The sequence below is a fragment of the Delphinapterus leucas genome, chromosome 4 (genome assembly GCF_059928025.1).
Source record: "Delphinapterus leucas isolate spDelLeu-1000000601 "Yukka" chromosome 4, BTC_Dleu_Yukka2, whole genome shotgun sequence".
NCBI classification, from domain to species: Eukaryota; Metazoa; Chordata; class Mammalia; order Artiodactyla; family Monodontidae; genus Delphinapterus; species Delphinapterus leucas.
This window is the reverse complement of record NC_143132.1, coordinates 140,377,980-140,390,373: the sequence shown is the minus strand read 5'-3', so window position 1 is coordinate 140,390,373 and position 12,394 is coordinate 140,377,980. Positions and strand designations below refer to the sequence as shown.

The 12,394-nt window shown below is 43.7% G+C and overlaps 1 protein-coding gene across 2 annotated transcripts in view; it reads right to left on the bottom strand.

Annotated features, from left to right (window-relative positions):
• Positions 1–10,376: 10,376 nt before the first annotated feature.
• OXNAD1 (oxidoreductase NAD binding domain containing 1) overlaps positions 10,377–12,394 on the bottom strand; it is a 55,745-nt gene continuing 53,727 nt past the window's right edge. For both annotated transcript variants that reach the window (XM_022561758.3, XM_022561759.3), the window contains 2 exons: positions 11,994–12,102; positions 10,377–11,320 (listed from right to left, as the gene is read on the bottom strand). In XM_022561758.3, coding sequence (XP_022417466.1) covers positions 11,166–11,320; positions 11,994–12,102 — 264 coding nt within the window. In that variant the 3' untranslated portion in view covers positions 10,377–11,165. The remainder of the gene's footprint in view (positions 11,321–11,993; positions 12,103–12,394) is intronic.

Genomic DNA, 12,394 nt, shown 5'->3' with positions numbered 1-12,394 from the left:
GGGAGGATCCCACATGCTGCGGAGCAACTGTGCCCGTGAGCCACAACTACTGAGCCTGTGCTCCGCAACAAGAGAGGCCGCGACAGTGAGAGGCCTGCGCACTGCGATGAAGAGTGGCCCCCGCTCACCACAACTAGAGAAAGCCCTCGCACAGAAACAAAGACCCAACACAGCCAAAATAAATAAATTAATTAATAAACTCCTACCCCCAACATCTTCTTTAAAAACAAAAAAAGAATAATGAACACTCCGGTGATCCTGTCCTGTTCTGTTTAGGACCTTCCTAGAACCTCTCTCATGGATTCGTTTTCAGGATTTGAACCACTAATCTCAACATTATTCTACAAAGTCATTGAAATGTAAATCTTGATACTTTCCTTAAGACCCAGAGAACGTATCTTTAATTTGGGGAGAGAGGAGTTGTTGCGAACCAGAAGCAGCTGGCTGGGGAGACATCACAGGTGAGGGGTGTGGTTGCATAACGGGAACTATTTATCCTGGGTCTGGGGGCAGAGCCTAAGTTCTGCCCCGAAACGATTCTAATGGTGATGTTGGCAATTACAGCCGTGGCTGGCAACTGTGTCTTAGAAATGGGGTAAAGGGATTCATTCAATCCAAAGATGGTTTAAAAACACAGACCCCATGTTGGCTGACTGGTGAAAGAAGAAAAGTATTCCACCCTCTAACTAATGCAGTAAAATCTACACTTCCATAGTTAAATGTGTTGCTCACTAGTCATCAAACCCAATATGGCTTTGGATTTTTCTGCTGCCTCTAAGTAACATAAAGGCTCAATGATGGTAAGAAATAGACTTCACTTTTCAGAGTGAGTATTAAAATGCTTCTTGTACTGGACCTGTGTCCGTGAACCTTCAGTGCTAGGTACCATCTATCTTGTTGACTTTTCAACGAAAATAACAAGAAACTCATCTTGGAAGGAAAGACAACCAGCAAGCTTGCCAGTTTCTGGATCCACAAAATGCCTAAGTTGCTAACTGTCCAAAACTTCCCTTTCTTGAAGCTAGGGAACTATCGATTCACCCCCTGTCTCAGTCCAGCCCATCTGGAGCCCCAATAGGCAAATGTTGTCAGTTTTCTTTCTTATTAATGGTGATTCCACCATTTCTCTGGAGCCCCAACTCCAGAATTTAATCACCGGTAGAGTGCAAAAGCCCTCTACATCAAACCAAACTTTTCCCTTGCTTCAGTCCAAGGCAATTTCTTCTTCTTCTGTCAACACTGGAGATGCAAACAATAGTCACTGCAACAATTAATCAAATATCTGAAGACAGTTAAGACGCTCCTTGCTCATCGCTCATCAGAACGGCCAACCTCAACCGCCCCTTGATCCCTAAGGCCCGTTTTTCCATCATGAAATTGTAGGATGGTAAAGCTGAAAGGGACTTAAGCTGCACATTCCTACCTACTTGACAGACGAGAGCAGGTTACGGAGAAAGGTGGGGTGAGTCACGCAGGAAGCAAGGTCTCTGGATGCCGGGCACCATGTTCTTTCCATTAGACCACACAGCCAACCACACTCTCATTCCGTGTTTCTTCTCTCTAGGCGCCTTACAACAGAGAGGCTTAGCGGGATTTAAAAATCTCACCAACTGAGGGGCTTCCCTGGTGGCGCAGTGGTTGAGAGTCCGCCTGCCGATGCAGGCGACACGGGTTCGTGCCCTGGTCCGGGAGGATCCCAGGTGCCGCGGAGCGGCTGGGCCTGTGAGCCATGGCCGCTGAGCCTGCGTGTCCGGAGCCTGTGCTCCGCAGCGGGAGAGGCCACAGCAGTGAGAGGACTGTGTACCGCAAAAAAAAATAATAATAATAAAAAAATCTCACCAACTAAAATGCTCTGGTGATGGGGTGTTCTGGTTAATTGAGTCTCTCTCAAAAGATGGAGGAGAGCCCACCCTTTAGCGGCAGGGAGGATTTGGGAAAAAGCCCAAGGCGGAGTCTGTGGAGAGGAAAGTCCTCCAAGAAGAGAGGAAGGAGGCTGTGTCCCACACGTCTGGCTTTGTCACTCCCAGCCATGGGCAAGCCATCTAACCACTCTCCCTCACTTCCCCTGTAGGTAAATGGGACAGCATTGTTCACACTGCCTACTTCACAGAAATGTTGTAATTTACTGAGACAAAACAAACTCCTTGTCAAATGCCAAGTACTTCTGTAGTGTTCAGTTGATACTGGAGCGCCCACCAAAATCCAGACCACCATAGAATTCAGGTTAACCCCAGAGCTTCTACTCCCCGTCACTCCCCCTTTATAACTTTACCTATGAAACTGAAGTTATATTGCTATGGATAAAACCTATTTGTGTTTAAATAACCTGAAAATGAAAAAGATGTGGTGAAGAAATGACAGAATATATTAAAAAGCTTGAGTAATGAAAACAGTGTGATTTCAGAGCAGGAACAAATAAGTAGACTTAGGAAACAGTAGTGAGGGGACTCAGTATGTGATAAAGGAGGCATTTCAAATCAGGGGAAAAGTGTGATGAATGGTGCTGAGCAACGGGAGAGCCACATGGAAAAAGTCGGACCCCTGTCCCTCATCCAGCACAAAATTAATTCCCAGTGGATTAAAGACCTGCAAAAGTATCAGAAGAAAGTATATCCATAAAAACCAAGGGAAAAGACTGACATATTTGATTATATATAAATTTAAAATTCTGGTATACATTATAAAAAACAGAATTCAGGGACAAGTAATAGACTGGGAAAAATATCTGCAATACATGTAACAAAGGATTAACATTCATTCCATAAGGAGTTACAAATCAGGTATCAAGATGGACAGAAAACGTGAACACACCATTCTCCAAAGAAGAAAGAGAAGTAGCTAAAACACTCAAGGAAGAAAAAATGCTAGAGAGCAGTCAGGAAATAAGAAAAAAAAAAAGCAACTTTCACCCAACTGACTAGGAAAAACAGTTTAAAGACTTAGAATATCTAGTATTAGCCAGAAGGTAGGGGAATGGGTACTTTCATACTCCATTAGACTATAAATCGATTAGGAATTTTATAAAGCAGTTTGACCATACCAGTCAACTTTTGATCCAGAAATGACAATTCTAGCAATTATACAGGATTATGTGCATAAAAACCAAATGAACAAGTTTGTTCACTGCAAATCGTAACAGCCCCAAACTGGGAACAATCTAGATGTCATTCATAGACATACGGTAAAGTACATTCTGATATATATCCATAATTTGAAGTGTGTTAAAAGAATGAAATCCACAAGCACACATATTTCATATGTATTCCATGTTAATGCACTGTAAACTGTCTAAAAGAATACCCAGCAAGATTTTTACACAGAAGTTCGTTCTACGTGAGGGAGTGGCACGGGGAGGTGGTGGTGGGGACTTCAGCTTTTTATTTTACATGCTTTTGTATTATTTCATTTTTCACAATCATATTGATTAAAAAGAAATGGACAGAATCTTGGTACACTCGAGCACAGCAAAATGAGACACGGGGATGAGATGGAAGAGACCAGCTTAGGCTAACGGGCCCCTGCAGGGTTTGTAAGAGCTCAGATTGGATCAAGATCCAATTGGATCAAGCTGCTCAACATCCAGTCTGGGTTCCTAAGCACAAAGCATTTTAAAATGCACGCCTTGATTTGATGGTGGGTTAGGAGGTATCTTTAAATGTCATCTCCATGCTTGCTGCATATGTGCATATTAGGAAAGAGTAATATTAAAGACAAGACATCTCACTACTTCTCTAAGATGAGAGCAGTATACTTCTTTGAGTTTCATTTAAAATAAAATGAAATAACAGCTCTCAGGTTGAATTATCAGGATATGATCGTCTACAATATGCAGGAATGAAGGAAATTGCTGTTCTCCATTCAGAAAGTTAAAAAAAATCTCAGGCGGAGGCACATGAGACTGGATGCTGTTTGACAATCAGTGCATGTGTCCACACACTGGTACCTGCACACGCGCATGTACCCACTTGCAGCTCTGCATCCCGTAGTAAAAATTCTCCAGAGCACTGTCGCCAGAATGGGTACAACCTTCCCCACTGCCCCCTCCCACCTCCTCATCACTCCAGTGATTCATGCAGTCAGCCACATTCTACACCTCTCTTTCAAGCAGAGTTGCAAAAAAACATTTTTCCCCAAAGCGTTACCACTTTCAATCATAAAAAAGTTTCCCAAAGTATTAAACTTACTCCTCAAATGAGATTTTGTCTTATACTTTCTTATCTTGAATTTCTAGACAGTGACTGCACATAGTAGGTGCTCAGAAAATAACAGTTAACTAATTTTGCATCCTCTAGAAAAAGCCACCCGGACTCCCACTAAATGATTCTTTCAGAGTTTGGTTTAGTTAATAGTACTGTACCAATTTAACTGTGCTGTTGATTCCTTAGTTTTGATAAACATACCATGTATATGTAAGATGCTGCCACTCGGGGAAGCCGGGAAAAGGTTGTATGGGAACTCTGTACTATCTTTGTAACTCTTCTATAAATCTAAACTTATTTCAAAATAAAGTTTAAAAAACAAACATTACAAAATGAGTAAATGTTCTTGGATTAGAAGAATTAATATTGTTAAAATGGCCATACTACCCAAAGCAATCTACAGGTTTAATGCGATCCCTATCAAATTACCCATGACATTTTTCACAAAACTAGGACAAATAATCCTAAAACTTATATGGAACCATTAAAGACCAGAATTGACAAAGCAATCCTGAAGATAAAGAACAAATCAGGAGGCACAACCTGATTTCAAACAACACTATAAAGCTACAGTAATCAAAACGGCATGGTATTGGCACAAAAACAGATGTATGGATCAATGGAACAAAATAGAGAGCCCAGAAATAAACTCACACACCAATATACAATGGGAAAAAGACAGTCCCTCTAGCAAGTGGTGTTGGGAAAGTAGGACAGCTGCATGTAAATCAATGAAGTTAGAACACACCTTCACACCATACACAAAAACTCAAAATGGCTTAAATGTAAGACATAACACCATAAAACTCCTAGAGGGAGAACATAAGCAAAACATTCTCTGACATAAATCGTACCAATGTTTTCTTAGGTCAGTCTCCCAAGGCAATAGAAATAAAAGCAAAAATAAACAAATGGGACCTAATTAAACTTAAAAGCTTTTGCACAGCAAAGGAAACCATAAAGAAAACAAAAAGACAACCTACAGACTGGGAGAAAAGATTTGCAAACGATGCTACCAACAAGGGATTAATTTCCAAATTACACAAACAGTTCATACATTTCAATAACAAAAAAAACAATCCAATTGAAAAATGGGCAGAAGACATAGACGTTTCTCCAAAGAAGACACACAGATGGCAAATAGACACATGAAAAGACACTTGTCATTGCTAATCAAAACTACAATGAGGTACCATGTCACATTGGTCAGAATGGCCATCATTAAAAAGTCTACAAACAATAAATGCTGGAGAGGGTGTGGAGAAAAGGGAACCCTATTATTCTGTTGGTGGGAATGTAGATTGGTGCAGCCAATTGGTGCAGAGTATGGAGGTTCCTCAAAAAACTAAAACCAGTTACCATATGATCCAGCAATCCCACTCCTGGGAATATATCCAGAGAAAACCATAATTCAAAAAGATACATGCACCCCTATATTCATAGCAGCACTATTCACAATAGCCAAGACATGGAAACAACCTAAGTGTCCATCGACAGAGGAATGGATAAAGAAGATGTGGTACATATATACAATGGAATACTACTCAGCCATAAAAAAGAATGTTGTTTGCAGCAACATGGATGGACCTAGAGATTATTATACTAAGTGAAGTTGACAGGAAAAGACAAATATCATATGATATCACTTATATGTGGAATCTAAAATACTACACAAATGAACACATCTACGAAACAGAAACACTCACAGACATAGAGAACAGACCTGTGGTTGCCAAGGGGGGGTGTGGGGGAGGGATGGATTGGGAGTTTGGGGTTAGCAGGTGCCATTATATATAGGATGGATCCACGAGGTCCTACTGTACAGAACAGGGAACTATATTCAATATCCTGTGATAAGCCATAATGGAAAAGAATGTGAAAAAGAACACATATATGTATAACTGAATCACTTTGCTGTACAGCAGAAATTAATACAACATTGTAAATCAAGTATACTTCAATAAAATTTTTTTTAATGAGTTTAAAAAAATGGAGTTCTCTTGACCCCATTTCCCTTTCCAGTTACCATCCCATCTTTTTCCTTCCCTTTACACTAACATTCTTTGAAACAACGATTCATACTCATTACAATTTCTTTCCTCCCAGTTGTTCCCACACCCACTCCAATGTTTCACTCTTGACATCCCTCTTATCAAGATCACCGGTGACCTTCCAGTTGCTACATCAATGGCTGCTCATGAGAACTTCTCTCCTGTTGCATCAAGAATGACCCAGCTGACCAGTCCGTCCTGCTTGAAACACTTTCTTCATGTGGGTTTCTGACAGCACACTCATCTCCTTTTCCTCTTTTCTGTTTATTCAAGCACTTTTTGCAACTCTAATAGCCCCAAACCTCATCAACACCCCACGACTTAGTGGGGGCCCCTAACACAGCTGGGACATCCCCAAACAAGCCAACCATCGAAAGTTTGAACACAATGGATGCAAACAATCAAATGTACAAAAAGCCAAAGAGTTCATAATGATACTTAAAAAAAATAATGTCACTGGTCATCTTCAATCTTTGGAGGTTGCTCAGACGCCAACTCTTAATAGGCTAATTGATGAATAAAAGGAATCAAGCACTGATTCTGTCTTTCCAATTCAGACTCATTTTACAGCAAAGTCAATGAGGGAAAGTTCTTTTTAGAAGAGTCACGGGTAATAAATGCAGAAAAAATGATAGAGATGGGCGATTAATCCTTAATGAAATAGTAGGTATAGACGATGATCAACAGCTACTAAGATAATTAGGTGAAAGGCTGATAGAGAACTTTTCATTGGGGGGATCAGGCTGACAAAAGCTGAACCCACTGATCAATCTTAAAAACACTAGAAGTGGGACAGACATTAGGTGCCTCCTTGGGATGCAACAGAAATACATAACACCGGGCTTCCCTGGTGGCACAGTGGTTGAGAATCTGCCTGCTGATGCATGGGACACGGGTTCGAGCCCTGGTCTGGGAGGATCCCACGTGCCGCGGAGCAACTAGGCCCGTGAGCCACAACTACTGAGCCTGCGCGCCTGGAGCCTGTGCTCCGCAACAAGAGAAGCTGCGATAGTGAGAGGGCCGCGCACCGCGATGAAGAGTGGCACCCGCTCGCCGCAACTAGAGAAAGCCCTCGCACAGAAACGAAGACCCAACACAGCAAAAATAAATTAATAAACTCCTACCCTCAACATCTTCTTAAAAGAAAAAAAAAATACGTAACACCACTTACGATGTAGTCCTGCAAAAGAAAAACAAAATCTTGAATCTAAATGAGCTCTAGATCTCCTTACCAGTTTATGTGACATACAGAGGATACAGGGTGATGTTCAATGACACCTTGAGGATACAGTAGGCTGGGTTTACAATGTGGGAAAGTCTATAGGACCAATGCCCCAGTTTCTTCAATGAAATGTCTACGGAGATGTGTGTGGGGTGGGGAGAGGGGACCGTGGATTGAAAGAAGCTCAAAGGACATATCAACCAAATTGCAACACGTGGACTTTGAGGCAGTGGGGGGAAAAGAGCTCAGGAAGGTTGTTTTGATGATACTAAGGAGTCACTGTTACTTGTGCTGAGTGTGAAGAGGGCACGGTGGTCACACTGAGGGGACATGGCTGTTATACACTGAAGAATTTACAGGTGACATGACATGATTTCTAGGAGTTACTCCAAAATACTCCTGAAACGTCAAAATTGAGGGCAGACACAAATAAACAGCAGAATGTTGGTAATCAGTGAAGCTGGGTGATGGATGGTATAATTCTACTGCCTTGTCTACTTTGGTGTATCTTTGAACATTTTCGTAAGACCTTTTTTTTTTTTTTTTTTCTTTCAGAGTAGGGGCTACTGACCAGAAACAGGGTCCCAGGGAACATCCTTATCTCGGAGCTCCTCGTCCACCTAAAGACACCCTGTGGATGAGGAAGTGCCTGTGCCTCAGAGAAAGCCCCTTTAATGGCAGACTATTTGGGAAAGGCCAAGGTATTTGATCCATCTCCTGGTGAGCATTAGCGTTCATTCTAACACAAAATTTGAGAAAGTCTCACACATCAGCTTAACCTATCTTCTGAGTAGACTCTGAAAGGGTCTCATGTCCCAAGAAGAAACATCCTTTCACAAACTCATAAGGCCAGAAGGATCCTTAAGAATGCCTTTAAAACAGCCCATCAGCTCTGGGCAGGTCCTCTCACCCATGTAAGAAGTATCTACTAAGTACTTACCATGTGCCAAAATGAGCGCTGAACAAGACAGAGCCCTACCACGTGCAGGTTCCAGGCAGGTGGACTAAACCCGCGCCATCCAGCCTCTTACATCCTTCCTGAATAGGATGAGGAAAAGCAAAGTACTAACACACTCACACTCATGCACTGCTCCACCGAGCACTTCATATGTTTCATCACCTTTAATCCCCATAACAGCCCTACAAGGGAGGGGGTATTATTACCTCCGTTTCACATGCAGGGGCACGTTATGTGCCCACGTGTGTGTAATTACAAACTGAGGCATCACGCAGGTCAGTGACGTGCTCCAGGTCATCTACCCAGTACGTGGCAGAGCTGAGATCTGAACCCAAGCAGCCTGGCTCACAGGCTCTCTCCAGTTGACATTCTCAGCCACCACACTATAAATTCCAAGTCACTCTGGCTGGACTTAATTTGAGGACCAAAGAGATTCTCACTGGCCCAGCAAGCAAGGGCAAAAGGACATCCTTGACAGTGGACCAGATATACTGTTCAGCGCTCAGCACCAGAAAGAACAGAGCTGGAAGGAGCTACAGTCTAGGCAAAGGTCATGACCTGGCCCCTCAGGGATTTACAGATGGCGACAGTGTCTGGCAGGGTGGCGGGCAGAGCTGGGATCTCCAGGACGGGTGGCCCTCGCTCTATGACACAACACCGGGCACACAGGCCCCTGTCCCACGCCACACTGAAGCTACTCCCCGGCACCTCCACTCCCAACACAGAAAGGCCTGGGGCGGACTCCCTCTCGGTAGCTGGGTGTCCCCCCACTACCAGCTGCCCTGGCCAGTGGGCAGAAGGGCCCTGTGGTGCTCTCACGCCCTTGAACCTCAGCATGCTCCGCCCTCAAGGCCAGCCCTCGGCCTGGACACTTTGGGGCCAACGGGTGACTCAGGCTCCTTAGGGAGGTCAGAGCTCCTCATGTTCCCCTCACCTCTGAAATGGTGACGATCATTGCCCTGAACGGACTCTGATGTTCCTGTCGGGTCAAGGGTCCCCCTCTCCTCCCACGGAATTCAAATCTGGGATTGAAACAGTTGACAAATGATCCCTGCTTAAAACAAAATTCAAAACAGGGCAGAGGCTAGAATGGTGATGCTAGCCGTCGCCAGACCCCACAAGTCAGTGATGTGTTTAAGTCCTGGAGTCCCTGTGAGACCTGCAACCCCAGAGAGGAGAAAGGGTCTCCTGCCCTCTCATCAGCTGGAGAACAGAATCCTCTCCACGGACCCCTGCATTCCGGCTCTGGTCTGCCCTTCTTCCCGGACCCCCCCTTACCTCATGGAGTTCTCCAGGAAAGTGGCCATGGTCCGAGACTGCCTGTCACAGAAAGGAGGGCCTGGCCTGAGCCTGGGGACTTATTTCAGGTATTTTAAACTCTAAACAGAGATAAGAAGTCAAGTCTGCTTCCTAGCAGTTCCACCAGAGCAGCCTTAGGACGATGCTCTCCACTCTGTCCATGCATCCCGGGGACCACCTCCCAACCCCAGGCTTAGCAAGGGATTAAACGGTAGTTGCTTTCTTTTAGTCACTCAACAGGTATGTGAGAAGCTGCTGTGCCAGGAACAACTCTGGCAAAAGAATGAAATAAAAGGCAGAGGAACAGGGTTTGGAATTGGCTCTGTACCCCCTAATCAATCCTAAGCACATTTCTATAGCCAGCCAGCCGAGCCACTAAAGGCAGATTCAACAGGGAACACGGCAGTCATCCTTGCCTTTGTCCCAAACAAGAAGCCGCCTCCCACGTGTAGCACTGAGGCAGGTGGCCAAAGACACAGACCCCAGGAAAGGTTTCATCTGAGAAGAAACTAACAATTAGGATACATACTGAGGTTGTTTATTAACATGAAGCAAATATGCTGGATGTTCAATTCCATAAAGCAGTTTTCCTAATAATTTTCTATTTCCAAATCCAACTTCTGAAGAAGCAAGGCTGCAGGCAACAATAAGGTAAACTAAAACATTAAAATTTTATTTATTTATTTTTGGCTGCGTTGGGTCTTCGTTGCTGTGCGTGGGCTTTCTCTAGTTGAAGCAAGCAGGGGCTACTCTTCGTTGCGCTGCGCAGGTTTCTCACTGCAGTGGTTTCCCTTGTTGCAGAGCATGGGCTCTAGGCGCACACGCTTCAGCAGCTGTGGCACGCAGGCTCAGGAGTTGTGGCACGTGGGCTTAGTTGCTCCATGGCATGTGGGATCTTCCCGGACCAGGGCTTGAACCCGTGTCCCCTGCATTGACAGGCGGATTCTTAACCACTGTGCCACCAAGGAAGTCCCTAAGACATTAAATATAAAGCATTTCAAATGAAATTATGTTTAAATTTATTCAACATAAGATATACAGGTTGTTATCAAATAATTTAAAGATAGCCTACATTTCACACACAAAACCATATTTTCATATGACTGAATAAAAGTCTATGTCTTTTTTTCCCTTAAGGGGAAAGAAAATCCCTATTGACCAATTCAAGGTACATCATGAGATAATCAAGCAGTTATTCATAAAAGAAAGTCAACGTAGTGAAAATCAGTTTAATCAATGAAGTTTTTGCAACAAGTTTATCATTTAAGTCTGTCAGCTGGTTTTTCTTGTTTCTCCAACCGGTCACTGAGTTCACAGCCTTAAAAACTAAGACTGGGTAGAGGTAAATTCATCCACCACGAATCACAGAGTGTGGACACAGAGTGTCCCTGTCCTCGTGGACCTCCATCCCACCCTTCTGCACCTGCGCCTGCCCCCTACCACCACTTCTCAAAGTAGATGTGCTCTTTGGGAACGTGGCTGCTCTCCAGTTCCTTGGAGAAGAAGTCTGTCATGGGAGGTGGGCCACAAATGTAGAACAAGGTCTCTCTTGAAATATGATATCTTATCTCCTTCTCCGTTATTCTTCCTTCTACCAAAAAACAGAATAAACACCAATTTAAGCCAGACGGGTCTGTACTGAAAAGAGGAAGGACTAACCACAACTCGGCAACAGTGTTTATTTTCAGTAACTAAGCTCAGTGGGTCACGTCCTGAGTCATCAGCATGCTGGCTCCTGCTGGTGTCCTGGCCGGACCCAAGCAGAGAGCGCGTCTCCAGGTTTCCTGAATCCACGGCAAGCAATGAGGGCTGCTGATCATAATGCACTCACCAGACAGGGCCAGGGAGCATACTGATCTCTGGGAGAGATTCAAAACTGCCTTCAGCAAAGTAAATAAACTGCTTTGTGAGAACTCCTCCCAGGGAGGGGAAACCACGAGAAATTTAAATTACTATTAATGGCAAATGGAATTGATTCAGTCAAAGCCGGAGTATAATTCTTTGTATGCATACTACGGCGATGACGCAAAGGTCCCCTAAAAAATGCAGAAAATAAATTTTAATATGGGCAGCAGGAGATCTGTATATAATAAGTAAATCCAACTAACCTCTCCGTATTTTTCCATGATGAATCGTCTCTCAATTCCCCAAGTAGTGACATTCCCAGCCAGCAACTCCCAGCAATAAAGCATCTACACTCAACCAACTGGCACATCCACAAAATAACGGTGTGGATACAGTCAAAACATCTTTAGGGGACTCACCCGTGATGTACGGCTTGAGGTCTGCACTGATTTGTGTAGTCTGTTTTGTAACATGCAAACTGCATGCAATCTTCTCAGGAAATTCATTTACTAAATCAAGGATATTTTTCTGGAATGTCAAACATATTTGGTCACACTACAATTTAAAAAAATCAAAACAGATGTGCACCCCCAGGGACGCTGAACCTCCACTGCCATTCCACACACGTCTGCCCCTCCGCTCTCTACTTAGAGAGATATTGTTTGCAGCCGAGCAGACCAGAGCATTCAGAGTACAGAGGGCTATTTGGCTTTAATTGAAATCTGAATATGCTAACAAGCATATTACTAACTCTCCGGGAGTTTTTTCTTTTTCCTTTTTCTCAGGCGTGGGCAATTAAGCAGCAGTTTCACTGACCACA